Source organism: Ambystoma mexicanum, chromosome 4p (genome assembly GCF_040938575.1).
Source record: "Ambystoma mexicanum isolate Mex_15411 chromosome 4p, UKY_AmexF1_1, whole genome shotgun sequence".
Taxonomy (NCBI): Eukaryota; Metazoa; Chordata; class Amphibia; order Caudata; family Ambystomatidae; genus Ambystoma; species Ambystoma mexicanum.
Window position 1 is genome coordinate 1,150,228,644 of NC_090927.1, and position 17,723 is coordinate 1,150,246,366.

The 17,723-nt window shown below is 45.0% G+C and overlaps 1 protein-coding gene across 1 annotated transcript in view; it reads right to left on the reverse strand.

Annotated features, from left to right (window-relative positions):
* AHI1 (Abelson helper integration site 1) overlaps positions 1-17,723 on the reverse strand; it is a 2,019,384-nt gene that overhangs the window by 1,522,150 nt on the left and 479,511 nt on the right. Inside the window, exon 8 of the mRNA XM_069606745.1 lies at positions 11,473-11,568. Within this exon, the coding sequence (XP_069462846.1) occupies positions 11,473-11,568 (96 nt within the window). The remainder of the gene's footprint in view (positions 1-11,472; positions 11,569-17,723) is intronic.

The window sequence follows — 17,723 nt, forward strand, 5'->3', positions numbered from 1 at the left end:
TTCCTTCTTCTTCTGTAATTTTGATGACTTGCAAGGATCCATTCTTCCTCCGTCTCTTCTATGGCCACCACACCCTTCTCATCTACTAGATTTTGAGGGAGTTCGATGTTTACCTCTGCTGTGTCATACATCACGTTTGCAAAGCGCCTGAACTCTTCCAGCTTAAATTCAGATAGTGGGGTGTCGTCAAAAGGGAAGTTCGAGTCGCTTTCTCTTGGCTCTTCTTCTAATGATAGAGGCCGGTTTTTCAACTGCTGGGAAAGCTCTTGCAGCAAATGTAATGCAGAGTCTTCATCTTTGTTTTTTAACTTAACAGAGGTTTGAATCGATGACATGTCCAAACCTTGCTTGACCATTTCTAATCTAAGTTCTTTCATAGTTGGGATAACAATAGAGTGTATAGCCGTGCTAAGTCCCACCACTGCTGTGTCACAGTTTGCCATTTCTTTGGTGAGTTCGAGGGTGTTCCCACTTGTGAATGGACCTCTGCTTTGAGAATCTCAAAAACGGAGTGTTAGGGAGAATTCTCATTTATGGCTAATTTCCCTCACCTAGTGAGTCCCCCCAGCAGCTTTGCTGGACTTCTGGAGTTTATTTTTTTCCACTTGGTAAGAGTGTGAGCTTTTCCCCCACTCTTACCTATGTTTTGCCATGTGTATTTCCCTGTTTTTGTGATTGTGGACTCTGAAGTACACCACTTCAGTAACACCCTTCTTTGTGTGTGTCACCCAGCACCTTCTGTGCAGTGGCACAGGGTTGTCTTTGAGACTTCCCCTGACTCCATTTCTGAGGCGACTACCGTCCCCCAGAAAAGGGTAAAGTTACCATTAACTTTACTTAGTCAATCTACCACAGATCCAGTAAAACCCATCTTCCATGGAGTACTGGAAAGGGTTAATTTGTATCCCTTTTTAGGTGTACCTCCTAGAGCATTGTTTCGCTCTTAACATTTAGACTTGGCTGGTGGCAGTGGTATCTACCCTAACTTTTCTACCGCGCTTATATTAGATAAACGTGGTATTGTTCTTGGCTATTATATTAGCCTCGAACATAAACCTGCTTGACCAAATTGTCTTTCTTTTGGCTCCGGTTGGGTTTATTCGGCATTTCTTTTTGTTAAAGTCCTTTTTGTGTTTTACTTTGCGCGTCAACCTCAGTTCGCCTTCTTTGTTCACTGTCTTTTGGCGGGCTTCTGCTCAGAAGCCCTCCACCGGGCGCCTGGGTGTCTAGGTGGGCTGAATGTGAGGGAGGGGTGTAGTCACCCCCTCCACAGGGTATCCTAGGAAACCCAAGTTGCACTTTGCCATGATTGGCTGAGGTGGTTGTCCGGGCTGGACAACCCCCCTGCTGGGTGATTGACAGCCAGGCTGTGTGAATGGGGGTTTTGCGCATAAAAGGCAGGTCTCTTGGGCTAGAAGTCAGAGAGTCGCCACTGGAACCGAAGGGAAGTGGCGAGAACGACGGCTGCTGCAACTATCCCGTCCCGGTGAAGCCCTGCTGCAGTCCTGAGCTATCTACCCTTCAACGACTAAGAAGATCCAGCCCGGAGTCTTCTTCCCTTGAGCCTGGTGGGGATAACCAGCTCATCTTCCACAGCCAGAGGATCCTCTTCCCTGGCCGAAATCGCTGCACACAGCTGTAGTGGTCCGGATAGCCATTTGAAGAGCCTCTCACGTTTTAAAGGAGCGCACCTTTTATTCGTTGTCGCTGCTGCCGGCTTCATCCCGGTGTGGTGCAGACCCCCTTCAGACGTCCTCCTTCACAACGAAGCTCCAGGAATCGTGGGTCTCCGGGAAACCAACAGGAACAACTGCCAGGGCACCAGCTGCACCATTGGAATAAGGTACTGTGTTCTGCTTGAGGAAACTGGGTGAAACCCTTTTCTTCATCTTCTTATAACTTTTGCTTCTGAACATTGACAATATCGAAGTACTTTTGGCTAAGTTGAATGGTGAACTGTGAGATCTTCGGCAACAGGCCCCCGGTGTCACTTGACCCTGGCTCTGGTCCTTTGACTTTTGAACTCCTGTCTATGAGTGTTTCTCGATTCTGTCTGCCTAACCAAAATATTGCCTGTGATTTTTGCCTCCAACTCCCTCTGGGTATCTCAGGTGCCAAGCGTGTTTGTGCCCCGGTAGCATTTCATGTCACAGATACGCATTTATTTAGTAGACCGAACTGTCAAAAAGTGATCGCAATAGTGTTCGCGGTAACATGTTTTGTGCCCAACACTGGTTCATTCAAACACAGGGTATTCACCTTGAGACTTACTGTACAAAGTGAATTGGTAAGTTGTAGTATACTTAACGTGTGGTTTTTTGTTTAAGTTTAGTAGAAGTGTTGTGTTTATAATAAATGTACTTATATTTTTCTACCTGAAACCTTGAGTCAGTGTTTGCTTGAGTCACAGAAATTGTGGTCCCTTTGTGTTATCTCTGCTACTGCTCATATACTCTTGAGATAGGCCTGGCTGCTCCGCCACTGCTATCACTCTGACATAGCGGTACAGGATTGTACCAAAGGTAAAACTTGTATTGCCACCTGTAGTCTTAATTGTGTGTGGTGGTCCCTAAGGGCACTGCACAGGATCCTGCCTAACACGGAGACCAGTGAATTGTCATGATGCCTACCCCCAGGCGTCTGGACCAAGCCCATCAGCCTCGGAAGCAGGCATCAAGACATTTATTAAAACCTCAGCAGCCCCGGCTAGGGGCTATCTAGGTTCAGTCCTGGCGCCTTAGGCGCCAGGCTCATAGAAGAAATCAGTCCTGGCATCTAGGTGACTCCAATCCAATGTGAAGCCTGGAAGGGACTATTTTATTACAGGGACTATTTTTTACTTGGGTGTGGTTCTAGGGACTTCTTACCTGGGACTACTTTTGAAGCTATTTAAACCAAGCCCGACCAGCAACACACGCTTCGCGTTATTCTGCATCCAGCAGCGTAACGCTCACCATGCCTGCAAGTCAGCATCCAGACCTCTGCCACGCCCGTCCTGAATCCGGAGCTCCTACAGAAGAAGGAAAGCAGAAGGCAAGGTTAGAAAACAAACTTTTTTCCAGTTTCTCACTTGATTCCGGAACCATCACGTCTCAGCACCTGGAAAGGACATTCTTTCTACACATGTCGCATCACCAGCTGCAGCGCCGCGCCATACTCACCAGTCCTCACAGCACCTTACGATCCGGCGCTGCCTCCATCATTTCTTCGCCGGGCTCCGGCATCTGGGGACAAAAGAAATAACCAGGTGAGCCGAGAGAGCCAACAAATACAATCTCTCTTACCACCATAGACTTACCTGATTTACCACCGGAGGCATTATTGTTTAACTCTCCACTTCTTCAAACGCCGCATCTGAAAACGGAGAGAAAACAACACGTTAAATACATGCATTGTTTACCGGACAGCATCGGGTAATACAGACTCTTACCTGAATGCCATCTACCGCCACGAGACCATCTTTTCTCGAACTCCACTGCAAGATAAGAAAGGAATGGGACAAGAGTGAACATCGGACATATTGAACTCTATACGTACTGGGCTTTGCCAAGAACCTCAGAGTCAACTCTCGTCCGGAACTCCCCCAACGCCTTCTAACCACTGAAGCAACTGGTATCTACGCGCCCCTGCAATCCACGCAGCATGGAGAGCTCATCTTTCAAGAATATAAGGTGAGAGTACTGGAAGGGGATTTTCAGAGGTGATCAGTGGGGAGGGCAGAGAGGTGCCATCACTAGAATCCATGGGTGGCTAAATTCCTCTCTCCACTTGCAGGAGAATCTTTCTACGGGTCAAGAAGATGATATTAGGAGGGCCAGTCCAGTCGGTCATCTCTGCACTACGCATCACATTGGTGGAGACCGCAGCAGTCTGGGTCCGACCGATGCCCCTGTGGGAGCCAGTTGAGCGTAACATGAATTCAGCACAAAATTTAAGGCTGATGATGTTCCCTTGTTGATGTGTGCGCTATCCCTTTCCTCATTGTTGTCCAATGGGAGCATGCTTATATCGAAGCTTGTCGGTTTCTCCTCCCAATTCTGGCTGATGCTTTGATGTGGAGACCGGGGTTCCCCTCCGAGGTCGCTCTCCTCCCTGTTGGTAATAGAGCAGACTATCGCCGTTTCCTGCCAATATTGATCTACTTGGGAAGGCGACCAGACAAGTTCTGCATCACTTTCCATGTCATTTAATCTTTTATTCCTCTTTTCTTTGAATTTTATTTGTGGCACAGTGTATTCAAGACCACATTCCCAGTGTTGTGCTAGTGTTGATTGGGCCTCTTTATCGTGTGCCCCTCCTCCCAAGCTTTGGGTGGGGTCTTGAATATGACCTTGGGCCTGAATTGTCACATTGGCTTTATACGAGGCAAGCGTTGTGCTTGTTACCAATATGGTGGATCCAGATGTTAGTGGTGGATCTGTATATGGTCCATCCCATTCAGGTGTTCTCAATGAATCCACTAAAGTCGTACTGCGCAATTTCATTCTGTTTGCCCCCTTCATTCTGCCCTAAGGGTAATAAAAGGGACCAATATGGTGTGTAAAGCCGTTGGACAGCAAAAACAAAGAATATGTCCCTCAGTGCCCAGTTCTCCAAGCTAAAGACACACAACCAAATTGAGATAACACAATTTGAAAAGGTAGTAGCAGCACTCTCTGCTGAGTCACTGTATCAAAGGAAAGGCAGCCAGTGAGTCAAAGGAAAAACTCCAGCAGTCCTCACTTTGCCGTAGTTAAGGTTACACAGCTGCACCCTGCTCACCCAGTAACACCAAATTTAGCATGCTCTTCAGTTCAGTTCAGGACTGTACCAAACACTGTTACTGTTGGGCAGGTCCAACTTTTGGGGTCCCAAGAGCTTTTTTTTTTAAAGTGCCGAAGCGTTAACAGACCGAAAAGTCTGAGCACTATAGATAGTGTTACCCGAGTTATGAGATATGCATTCGCCGACCAAGATCTCTGACAGCGTTCTCACTTACCTGCTACCTTTCACCCCAGCCTCCCACTCACAATGTATAGCTCATATATAGTATAGACAGCAGGGAAACAAGATAGGGGGTGCAAGGATATAGTGGAGCCGACGGGTCCCAACAGGTCCAGAAGAAAAATCAGGACTGCAACAGGCTTGCACCTCACGCCTCTCAGACAACTGCAGGTCAGCTTCAAAATGAGCTACAGTGCTACGGAGCTACAAGCCCCCCTGGCGCCGCCGCCGCTGACCACGCCAGCCACGTCCACACCACTTTCGGCTTCTGACTTTTCCCCTTCCCTTGTACTTGCGCGGTCTTATTGACACCTGGCCTAGTAAGATTGTTTTCTCTGTCTTCCATCCGTTCCCCCTCCCTTGCCTTGTTGCACCTTGAAACACTTGTGTATAGGTGCGTTATAAATGCCATATCATATCATCATATCATACGGCCAGCCCTAATATGAGGTTAGGCGCCCCTAGTCATGAACACAGACATATTTTTACCCATCAGCTAGCCTGTGTGAAAGCATTTATGCATCGAAACCGGAGATCAATTCCCTGCTCTGAATGGGATCAAATACACAAAAATACTAGAATCAAATTGATGAAACAAAGGTATAAAAACGATTGTAGATCCAGAAAGGCAGAAATGCTGCAAAGGGATGCTGAAATCATGATGCGTACTCTTGCTAATAGAGATTAAGAGCATTCTGGGCACTGATCAATGACCAAGAGCTCACTACTATTGTTAGCCAATTGAACGTGGTTTCCAAATTCCAATGGGTCCATTTTTTTCTCTGATCTATAATGGGGATACTCCTGTGGGTTTGATTGATGACTTTAGTGACCTACACCCATAAGGAGACAGAGAATGGCAGCCTATTATAGAATATGAGGTGGTGTTAAGGCTTATTACAAATGCTAAATCCTCCCAGGCCGGCAGGACCAAACGGCCTGACCAATAACACCTTTAAGGGCCACCCCATTGTTTGGGCACAGATCGTCACCATGCTTTTTAAGAATATTATGAAAAATGGTGCTATTCCGATCTATTGGCATACTGCTTATGTGGTTCCAATCTTTAAACGCGATAAGAGAGATCAGACTAGAAATCATCGTCCCATAACTTTAATCGATGCTGATTGTAAAATATTTGCCTCCATTCTGCTATCATACCTGAACGAGTAGATGACCACATTACAATGATTAAATACATTCCAGACAGGGTTTAGAGTAGGTCATTCCACAAGTTTGAATGGATTGGTTATGAGAGTGTTACAGGAAACAGCCTGGGGAAATTGTGGTGGAGAAATGTATGTGGCTTTGATTGACTTGGCGATAGCCTTCGGCCATGTTATTCGGAGATGCTTGTGAGCTAAAACTTGCTAAATGGGGGCTTCCGCGAGACCTATTGAGGCTAATTATGGCCCTGTATGACAATGCAGGAATCCGTGTGAGGCTTAATCTGGAGGGGAATTTGTTCTGTAGGATTCAAACCCGGGTGGGCCTGAGACAGGGGTGTTCCCTTGCCCCCTATCTTTTTAATTCATATGTATCCGACATTGCAGATTATTTGGCAGAAGTAAGCCTGGTAACCCCGAAACTGGGAGTACTGGGCATTCCTTGGCTGGCAAATGCTGATGACTTTCTGCTCCTCGACTGCACCAAGGTGGGCCTTCAATGCCTAATTAATTCATTTGAAAACTTTGCGTCAGAAAATGGATTGATTGTTAATCCTAGGAAGACCTGCATTTTGGTGCTGTCGAGGGGACAGAAAAGGAAAAGGCAGAGTTGGAGTATGCAGGGGGTACCTATAGAGAGCACATCGAATGTTCTCTATTTGGGGTTGCCCCCAATGGTCAAGCCCTCGGGATGCAGACTTTGTTCTTTCCTCAGACAAAAAGCCTTAGCCCTAGCTAATCAAATGGTCAAATTGGATAGAAAACTGTGGACGGTTCTCCATCAAATCCTCGATTTGCTTCTATGAAGGCAAGGCTGTGCCAAAATTGATATATGGGATGGAGCTACACCATTATGAGCTAGCAACATTTTGGGCAACGGTGGAGGGAAGGTCGTGGAGACGGATGCTTAAACCACCTAACAATATGCCAATGGTGACTATAAGAATTGGGAATAGCATCTCTGGAGGCTCGGGAGAGATGGAGATTGTTATCCCTACTCCGCAGTTTGATTGCCCCATTGTTGAATATGTTCTATGCTGATCTGGGTAAATTGGTGCCTATGTCTGGTTCGGGGCATGACTCTAGTATGTTTTTGGGTGTAATTAGGGATATCTGTGACTAATATCTGCGTGACTTTGATACGGATAGAGACACGCTGGTAAGAAATCCTGATAGGGTTAAGCGATTGCTATATCAGAAAGACTGGATTGCAACCATAGATAGACTCCACTCCTATTCCCCTCTGAGTCATTTACAGTGGGATCATAAGAGACACAAAGTTATCACTCCTCTTCTCTTGCAGTTCCCAAATCAATATTATCGTACTATTCTTTTAAAACTGCGCTTGAAAATGTTGCCAACCCGGGAAGTGCTATTACGGAGGAAAACGATAGTCTTGGAAGACTCCTTCTGCCGATTCCGTGATAAGGAGGGGGAAACAAACTGAGGCACCTATTACTTTCATGCCCAGCATTATGCAATTAAAGATCTATCCATATGGCCAAATTTGCTAAATGGGGAGTTAGGGGGGGGATGACAACTATATAATGACTGAGATATAGTATAGTTGGTTCTCCCCCCAATTATTTTTAACTGGGAATCACAGGAAATAATGCAGCTGCTCCATGTTACGAAACCCATTTGGTGCAGAAACACTGCTGATAATTGTTGCTACAATCTTTTTTGCCTTTTATCGCTGATTAAATGGGTGAAATGTAATGGTTTTAATATTTCTCTTTATGTAGATTGTATTATATTGTTAAATTGATGTAATGTGTCTAAGTTGTCAATCCTCTGAAATAGGGCTATCTATGATGAGCTGAAACATACACTTCATTGTATTATTCAGGTTCTTTTATTGATATTTACGAAACTGTGTGCAATTGTATTAATTTTCAGGCTCTATGAATTGACATCTTTTTACATGTAACTGTGTATTCTGTGTAAAACCGTAATTACAATGAATTGAGATATATGTAAATAATTCAGTAACCAAGTGTCCTTTTAAGAGCAAGACTTTTTGCCATCTTGTAAAACGGCTTAAGAATGTATTCTTTTTTCTTTATGGAACGTATTAGATATTAATGCTGTAAAGGTTTCTTTTGTAAACCGTATACAATAAAATAAAATTAAAAACATAACTGGTAGCATGGATAGTCATCATTAAGATATATAATAACATTCCTTTCAGTAAAAAAAGTTGAATCAAAGCATGATTTTAAACTCTAAATCCTCAATGGCTTCTGTTGGAAATGTATCTTTCGTATGAAAGAGTGCTTCAACATAGAACTCAGATTTCTTATCCCTTTTGTGGCAGTGAGGCTGACAAGCTCTTGAAATTAAATGTGGGCAACTCACTAAAAATGGGGATGTCATTATAATTACATTAACATATCAAATGAAAACATCATTAATATGCTTCATATTCCAGGATCAGATCTGACAGAGGCATGCTTCTGGCTCTGAGGTGTTCCAAGAAGCTGAGGGCCTGTGGCAGTAATCTGTGTTTGTGATCAAGGCACAAGAGACACTGGTAGCAAGATTCACTTACAGAGAGAGGACCTGTTGGACACTGCAGTTAATTCTGGACGCAGGATGTGACAGGACGCTGAATGACAACACACTAATGTGGTTGTACACCTCGAATCACCTTTATTACACAGATTTACTTCATGCAGGGTTAAGACTCAAAACCTACAGGTTCTAGGGATAAAGCACTAGAAATAACATGGAATCTTCGCAGCTAAACAGTGTATAAGATGGGGCAACAAAGTGGGGTTTTTGTCCTAGGTTCTGCACCATGGGCCTTCTCTGTATCCAAAGAGATGATAGTGCCTTGGCTTACACCTGTCTTTTTCTATCAGAGACACACTGATCTGGTAAACAAAACTCGCTACAAAAATTGGCCAAATGAATGTACAAACCTAATCTTAACTTGTCTTTTAGTCACCAGACCACCCTACAGTATAAACAAAATGTTCCATAGATCGACCAACAGAAAATGTATAACCTATTCTTCATATGTCCGTACCTATTCTATTAGTAACAATATAGGTCCACAAGGGTATGCTCTTGCCTTGGTTACACAGTCTGGTTGTTGCTTCAAGCCTCCCTGGTTACACCGTCCAGACAAGACCACACCCAACCTGGTCTTTTCGGTTCACCTTGCTGGGTTCTTTAAGTTGACTTTTCCCTCACGAGAAGCTGTGGGGCAGGCTTCACCCCTTCTTGGCCTCTTCTTACCCTTTGGTTCAGCTTTCACAAAACATTGCATTGGACCTTGATCGATTCTGCTTCTTCGTTGCCCCTCTCTGGACATTTTATTTCAATGTTACACCACCCGGTCCTTCTCAGATGTTGAAAATCCCATTAGTTATGTAGTACTTTCTGAACCTTCATTCAATCTTTTTTAGTGGTCACTCCTGGACCTCAGGTTTCAGGACTCACAGGGTGGTCCTCCCTGGATCTTGCGTCAATTAGCTATACCAGCCTTTCCGCAGCCCTTGTGAGATCTGGGTTGGTATTCCCCTCCTGCCATGGGTGTCATCCCTTCTCCCAAAAGCCTTGGGGTTGCAGGTGCATGGCTTTAAGGGCATAGCCATACAGGTCTCTCAATGAGTAGGGCTGCCTTATTAAAGATCCTTCTTCCAGGTCATCCAGGCACTGACAGCAGGTTGGGATATTTTATCCAAGAAGTCTGTAGCCTTCTCTCTGACTTCAGACCTTCGCAATGGCTTTCTTTGAAGAGTCTCCCTCGTCCTCCCAGAGTGTAGTTGGACAGGGTTGCCTCCCCCTGGACTACTCTTCTTGCCTTGGACAGAGCCTTTAATCCTATTGGGGCCAGGGATCAGCTTCTGGCCTTGTTCTTGATTGGTTATGCATTGCAGTATTTTGAATCCTCTCTTGGGATTATTTGTGCCTAAATGACCAATTATCTTTCTCATTTAAGAACAGAGGCTTTTGTATTGGCTGCTTGTCTGATGAGTTACCCCGCTTTCAATGAGACCTGGCGAGGAGTTAAAAGGTGAGTGCGGTGGTCATTGGCATCTTAGATTCTCCTTTCATTGGGTCACCTTCCCATGCTTGTAGCAAGAGTAAAGGGTCAGCACACCTCATGTGTTCATGGTCTGGCATGGATCCGGCATATGTACTCAGATTTCAACAAGGCAAATTGAATATTTCTAACTTCAGGCTCCTGGTGTTTGGCCCTACTCTCATTAAGAAGTTACAAGCTGCATATGAATGACAGCCGAACACCAGTCATACAATTGGGAAGGGGTGGAACCCTTAAGACTGGACCAAGCATGATAAACAAAGCTATGGGGAAATGGACCTACGAATTGCAACCCTCATTATCAGGCGTGGTTTGAAAAGATGCACAAATCTTCTGACTTGGTGGGTGATATGACTGCATGCTTCAGAAAGAGTGGTACTATGAGAAATGATAAACATGAAATAGCAGGTGAGTAGAGCTTCCCTTGGGCAAGCCAATAAGGCCAAGTCATGAGAGTAAGATAACAAGGAGGCAAACCCGAGAAGCTGAATCAGAGTTGTCCAAGTCAAGCGGGCCAAACGGAGTTTGGGAGGGGGAAAAACCTAGGAGATACCCAGCCACGACAAAGACTCCAGCCAGGGCACGGACACCATCATCATGTGACGTGTGCTGGGACACTAAAACTACTTGAGAATGGGAGGAGCATTCTGAACACGTCCTGCTCATTTCTTTTGCCATCTAACTAGGGCTGGGCTCTGAACCATCAATCCTTTAGCCAAGGCCCTTTCACAGAACCTGTGTTGATCCTCGTTCCTCTCTCTTAAGAGTGATATCCTTTTAGTTCCAGCTCCAACTTGTAAGCCATCCTCCCACCCAAGAACATAGTGCATTTCCGGAGTTGTGGAAACCATTGACACAAAACCTAACCTTTTACTGCCCCCAAGAAGAGGACAATTTCTTGCCTTTCTGGGGAACACCAAATACTATGGCCACATAGGGCCATCTTATATTGAGTTTTACTTTCTTCCACCTTTTGTAGTCCAGAACAATTATCAATTTAGGTGCTTGTCTGTGTGTTCCATTTCTCCCTACTCAGAGCAAAGCACAGTATGATTTTTCCTCAGAATGAAGACTATCTTCAATTACCAGGTATAAAGCCATTGCCTACAAAAGAAATGTGTTGAAAGCAGAATAACTGTATAGCTCTTATAATTTGTGTCAATCCAAATTATACGATTGGGACCATGTCTCTTGTAAAATCAGTTTGATTTGCCTTCATAACACAGTAACAGTAAACTGGATCTCTAACATATTAAACAAGTCAAATACCTTTAAAAAGGCCCATGCTATTTTACGAAAACCTCTTTCTTGACACTGTATTTCAAAGTTGGCTCCGGCATCCTCTACGCTCAAGACATCAAGGAGCTGAAAAAAAGGACAAATGTATCATATGGCTGTAAATATATCTACTCAGATATGTGTTAAATTGGCTATTGCAAAAAATAAAATCACAAATGCTCAATATTATGGTTTCTAAATCGAAATTAAAAAAATGACCAAATCAACTAACAAGCAATTGGATAGAAAACATGTATACGATTACTTACACACAAAACACACACATGGAAGCCCATTCTAGATGTTCTGAAAGCAGATTAAATACCCAACCAGTAGGAACCGGTAATGTGAATTTCCACTGAGCAGCACCTCCCAGATTGTAATAGTAATTAACAAAATGTGTCTGGAGCGCAATCCTTTAATGAGGTGGTTGAAGGCTGCAGAATGGGGTTGGTGACTTACCATACACAAACCAAAAGACACTTCTAGTTTTGGTACCCCAACAAATAATCTCCTTACCCATATCTGACCGCTTACAACACTTCACAAAGGTGATAGTGCATGTGGTGCAAGTTCATATTTGGCAGTTAGCTGACACATCCTCACAGACCTTGGTACCAGTCTGCAGCAAAAAACACAGGTACTCCCAAGATGGATAGTGAAGCGGCACTTAAGAACAAATCTTTTTAAGTGCATTTTGGGCCTGCATGGCTGTCAGGCCATTGTCAAACAAGGATGGGAAAGAGGGTAACATGAAAGGAAAATACCACATGAGGTAGTGACCATAAAGTTATCATTAGTAATCCAGGTTACAAATTCCCATGAAACTATTTTGTGTGTGTGTGTACCTCTCATGGTTAATTCAGGTATTATGCTTGTAAATGTTTTGCAGAGTTTTTTAAATGATAAGGAAGTTACATTCCCACATTTCGGGTTTTAATATTTGATGCTGCCTACCTATTGCTCCTGAATTTCTGATCTACAATGAGTTGACTTCTTCACGGAATCCATACAAAAGTAAACTTGACAAACAATGGACTGACTGACCAGGTTACCAGGGCTGCAGTGACAAGGGATTTAAAAAATGCAACAGAAGAGAGATAGGTGTACAAAATATCCCAGCCCAAGTCCAGCAAATCTTGAGAGAAAGACCTTTTAGGCATCTTGGGAAACAAACCATCCTCCTACATCTCGTCTACCACCCACCAGGCCCCATCTCCTCCTTCGAGGAAGCCATCACAGGCCTTTTAACATCCAATGTAAAATTAGGCTCTCAAATCATACTTCTTGGAGATCTCAACCTTGGGCTCCAGGATCCTAATGACACTAACGCTCTAGCAAATTCCATCTACCAGCTCGGCTTTAAACACAATCACAGAGCCTACACACGTCAAGGGCCGTACGCTAGATTGGATGTCTGACCTCAATTGCTCCATTAAAATACTTAAAGATGTTCCTATGTTCCTATTGCCTGGACAGATCACCATTACATATCCTTTGCAATTCAGGGGACCTCACCGCCCCGAGTCCTATCCTCGCACCCCCTGCCCTCTCCAGGAACTCCCGTAACATAACATTGCTCAATCTATACCCCTAATCAACAACATCATGGATGATACCAACTACAGGAACCTAGACCCCACCAACCTGGTTGACCTCTATAATACCTTAGAGTCTGCCTTGAATACCATCGCACCACTCAAGCTAAAAAAAAAGCCAAACCTATTGCTCACCTCAACAATTGGTTCACACCTGAACTAAAAATCTTAAGGAACGAAAAAAGAGCAGCGGAATCCACTTGGTGTAAATCACCAACCCCTTACAACAAGGCACTGTTCACCACAGCAGCCGCCTCTTAAAAATCTGCCATTCTCACCATCAAAAATGAAATCTATATTAACAGAATCCTTAACGCCAAACCAAGGTCCAAGGAGCTCTTCAGCATCCTAAGGGAATTGGAATCCCCAGCCCTGCCATCAGTGGACTGCACAAAGGATGTGGCATGGTGCACCAAAATACAACAAGCCAGAGCGGACAAAATAGCTTCACTCCAAACCAAAATTGAAGCCAAGGAGCCATTGAATAGACTTTCAAACAGCTCAGCTGATAAACACTTTCCCAAGCATAAACTCCCTCAGTGCCCTCTGTTTACCTTCTCCCCGGTCACTCTTAAGTGGAAGACATCATTAGAGGTCTAAAGCATTCAAGATGTCAACGAGACGCGTGCCCGGCTCCCATCATCAAGGAAGGCGCCAAAGAGCTGTCTCCTTTCATCGCCACAGTGATAAACTCCTCTTGTCCCAAACAACCTCAAGGAGGCTTGGGTCATGCCACTCCTAAAAAAAAAAAACACTTAGACCCTAACATACCAACTAATTATAGGCCCATCACAACCGTCCCCTTCCTTCTAAAAATTCTGAACAGAGTCGCTTACCTGCAAATCCAGAAACACCTGGAGGACAATCACTTACTTGGCCTCCGTCAATCTGGATTTCGACCCAGGCATGGCACTGAGACAGCCCTCCTGGATTTGAAAATACAGATGGACGAGGTGAAAGACAAAGGCAAATTAGCCATCCTCCTCCTGTTAGACCTCTCGGCTGCATTCGATCTGGTCGATCACCAGATCCTCACCGAACATTTAACCATTGTAGCAGCCTTTTCTGTCAGCGCCTCCAATTGGATTAAATCTTTTTTATTCAATTGCACCATCCAAATCTTTTTGCCATCTGCCTCAGCAGACTCTTTCCCCATCAACTGCGGGGTGCCCCATGGCTCATGCGTTTCACCAACGCTTTATAACATATTCAAAAAGCTCCTCTTCGATCGTCTCGACAACATGGGTGTGATCTACACGAACTACGTAAATGACACCCAGGTTCTCATCACTTTGTCAGGTTGCTACGAAGCTGGCTCTAAACCAATATCTACTTGGAAATGCAGGCATGGATGGCTGCCCACAGCCTCTGCCTTAACGATGAAAAAACGGAGCTCCTGATTGTCTGCATGCAGGCCCGCCTTAACAAACTTGACCCGCGCTATATGTCCTTCAACATTGATGGGAACCCGATTAAAGTTGCAAAGGCGATAAAAACAATAGCAGTTTATCTCGACTCTTCCTTGTCCTTAAAGAGACGAGTGAGCTCCATTGCATCATCAACAGCTTACACTAACAAGCTAATCAATGGAAGTAAATCATATTTGTCCCGCTCTAGCTGTATGACATTAGCCAGAGCCTTAGCGCTCTCCAAAATAGACTACTGCAACACACTATTCCTAGGATCCTCTGAAGAGAATCTCAACAGACTTCAAGTCCTTCAAAACAACTCCTTAAATTCAGCATTAAACATTCCAAGATCTAGCCACATCTCCAGCCTTAGACAGAAAGCCAACTGGCTCCCAGTGTGCGATAGAATATTACGTTGTGCTCTGGCAATGACCCACAAATCTCTGTCCAACTATGTGCCTAAACACTTGTCAGACAAGTTCTCCACATACCAACCAGCCCGTACCACCAGATCTTCCCAAACTCAGCTCCTCTCAATTCCTAAGTTTAACCTAAAAACTGCAGGAGGAGCCAGCTTCCCCGTCCAAGCCGCCAAGTATTGGAACTCCTCACCCCCCCCCCCCCATTAGAATGGAATCCTCCTTCAGTGCTTTCAAAACCAGAGTAAAGCTCTGGCTCACTGACAAGGCCAACAACTGAAGGGTCTGGCCGTCAGCAGAACTGTATTTTTTCTCAATGTTATGACTGCTTTGTTCTGCTTTGCCCTTAACTTATTGCTTTGACTGCAAGACCTACTTGTAACCGCTGGTCGACCCACCTGATTATTATCAGACCTAGCTGTAACCTTTGGTCGTCCTACCCGTTGAATACCTATGTTTGTTTATGTAAATATATTTTCTGTAACTTGTTAAGTTTTCCAGCACCCAGTTACCTCAGTGTTAGGCGCGAGACACAAATAATTAACAAATACACATTCAAAGTTCAAAGTCGCAAAAACCAAAATGGGAGAAAAACAGCAATTGTCCAAAACCCTAGCTGAACATGACTATGACTGAGCGGAAATTAACAAATAGCATGCTGGGGAATATAGACATATCCTATTCGAACATTGATGGTGAGATTCCTGGCTTCATCTCTATGAACCTCTCCCGTCTGGATCTTCGTCAGTGCCTTTTCTTACTCCATTTTCCAAAGCAAGCTTAAAATCTGGCTTTTCACAGGGTATCTTGCCAGAGGCGTAGTAGACAGGGTAGGGCCTGAGTGGGCATGCCACACCCAAAATGTGTAAATGCCCACTCAACAGTGCTGCTTGGGCATTTACAGATGTTAATGTCACTGCGGTGTGCCCAACTATATTAGCTTCAGGCCCCGCTGGTCAACCATTCTGGCTACGCCTTGCATTTTAAATGACATTAAACCACATCGACGGCTAAGGACATTTTTTTGGCCCCCACCCTTCAGACAGCATCCATAACCGAGCATATCATGCTAACATCAACATGTCTGTCAAACCTGTTCATTACAATCTAAGAAAATTAGCAACTTTTTTAGCACATTTTTAAACGTGCATAAGCAGGACGGATGAACATGCATGCAGGTCAGGCCTCACACACTGGTGGTAGGGTACGGGACACATTGTCATAGTGCATGCAGCTGTGGGTCAGGGTATGCGCTAACTGGAATGAAGAGCGCATCAGATTGTCAGCAGAAACTGTGGAAAACTCTGAATATGGATGCAGATGGACATATCTAGAAGGTCCGGGTACCACGTTCTCCTGGCCCAGTCCGGGGCAATTAGGATCATGGTTTTCCGGAATCTTCTCAACCTCCTGATCATTTGAGGAATAACAGGGACTGGTGGGAACGCGTAAAGGAGTGCAAACTCCCAATCCACTACGAACGCGTCCCCTAGAGCTCCTCTAGGGGGAAATTCCCTTGAACAGAACAGATCGCACTTCCTGTTGGTGCTTGTGGCGAACAGATCCACCTGAGGGGTTTCCCCAAAGGGCGAAGATCTCTTGAAGGACTTCCTGAGCTAGCTTCCACTCATGGGAGACTGCTCTGCCTGCTCAGAGCGTCCGCTGTCAAGTTCTTCTCTCCGGCTAGGTGGACTGCCGATAGAGAGATTCCTTCCCGAATTGCCCAAAACCAGAGCTGCACAGTGGCAGTGATCCTACGCCTCCTCTTTTGTTGAGGTAGTGCATGGCCACCGTGTTGTCCGTCATTATCAGGACATTTTTCCCCTGTACAGATGGCAGGAAAGCTTTCAGCGCTAGTCTGATCGCTCTCAGCTCTAATAGGTTGATGTGTAGTCTGGACTCCGATGGAGACCAACGACCGCTGATGGTCAAGTCGTTGGCACAGGCTCCCCACCCCGTGAGTGAGGCGTCTGTGACTACTGTTATCTCCGGCCATGGTTGCCAAAACAGTTCTCCTTTCAAGATGTTCTCTGGATAGGCCCACCATTGAAGGTCGTGGGCTACCTTTTCCGGAATCCGGAGGAGATCTGTCATTCTTCCTGAGTATTGTGACCACTAGGTTCTTAGTGCCCACTGGAGAGATCTCATTCTCAGGCGAGCCTCTGGCACAAGGAAGATGCAGGATGCCATGAGGCCTAGCAATCTCAAAAAGTCGAAGGCTGGGAGATGTTGGGCATTTTGAAATTTGTTGACCATCTGCAGAATATCTTGAGCCCTCACCTCTGGTGGCGAGGCTTTTCCCAGGGAAGTGTCCAGGACCGCTCTGATGAACTGGAGTCTCTGTGATGGTATCATCTGGGACTTCTTTAAATTGTGGGAGAAGCCCAGTTTGTGAAGGAAGTGGCAGACATAATCTAGCTGGATCTGAGTTTGTTCCGAAGATACAGCTCTGATCAGCCTATCGTCCAGGTAGGGGTAGACGTGGATCTCTTCCCTCCTTAGACTTGCAGCCACTACCGACATTAGCTTGGTGAAGACCCTCGGGCGGAGGACAGTCCAAATGGCAGAACTCGAAATTGATAATGAGAGTCGCCAATTGCGAACCTTAGGTATTTCCTGTGTTTGAGATGGATTGGCACATGGAAATAAGAATCCTGATGGTCCAGAGATACCAGCCAGTCCTGGAGCTGGAGGGCCTGAAGGATCTGAGAGAGAGTTACCATCTTGAACTTGTCCTTCCTGAGGAACTTGTTCAATTCTCGTAAGTCCAGGATGGGTCTCAGTCCTCCGTCTTTCTTTGGTATGAGAAAGTAGGG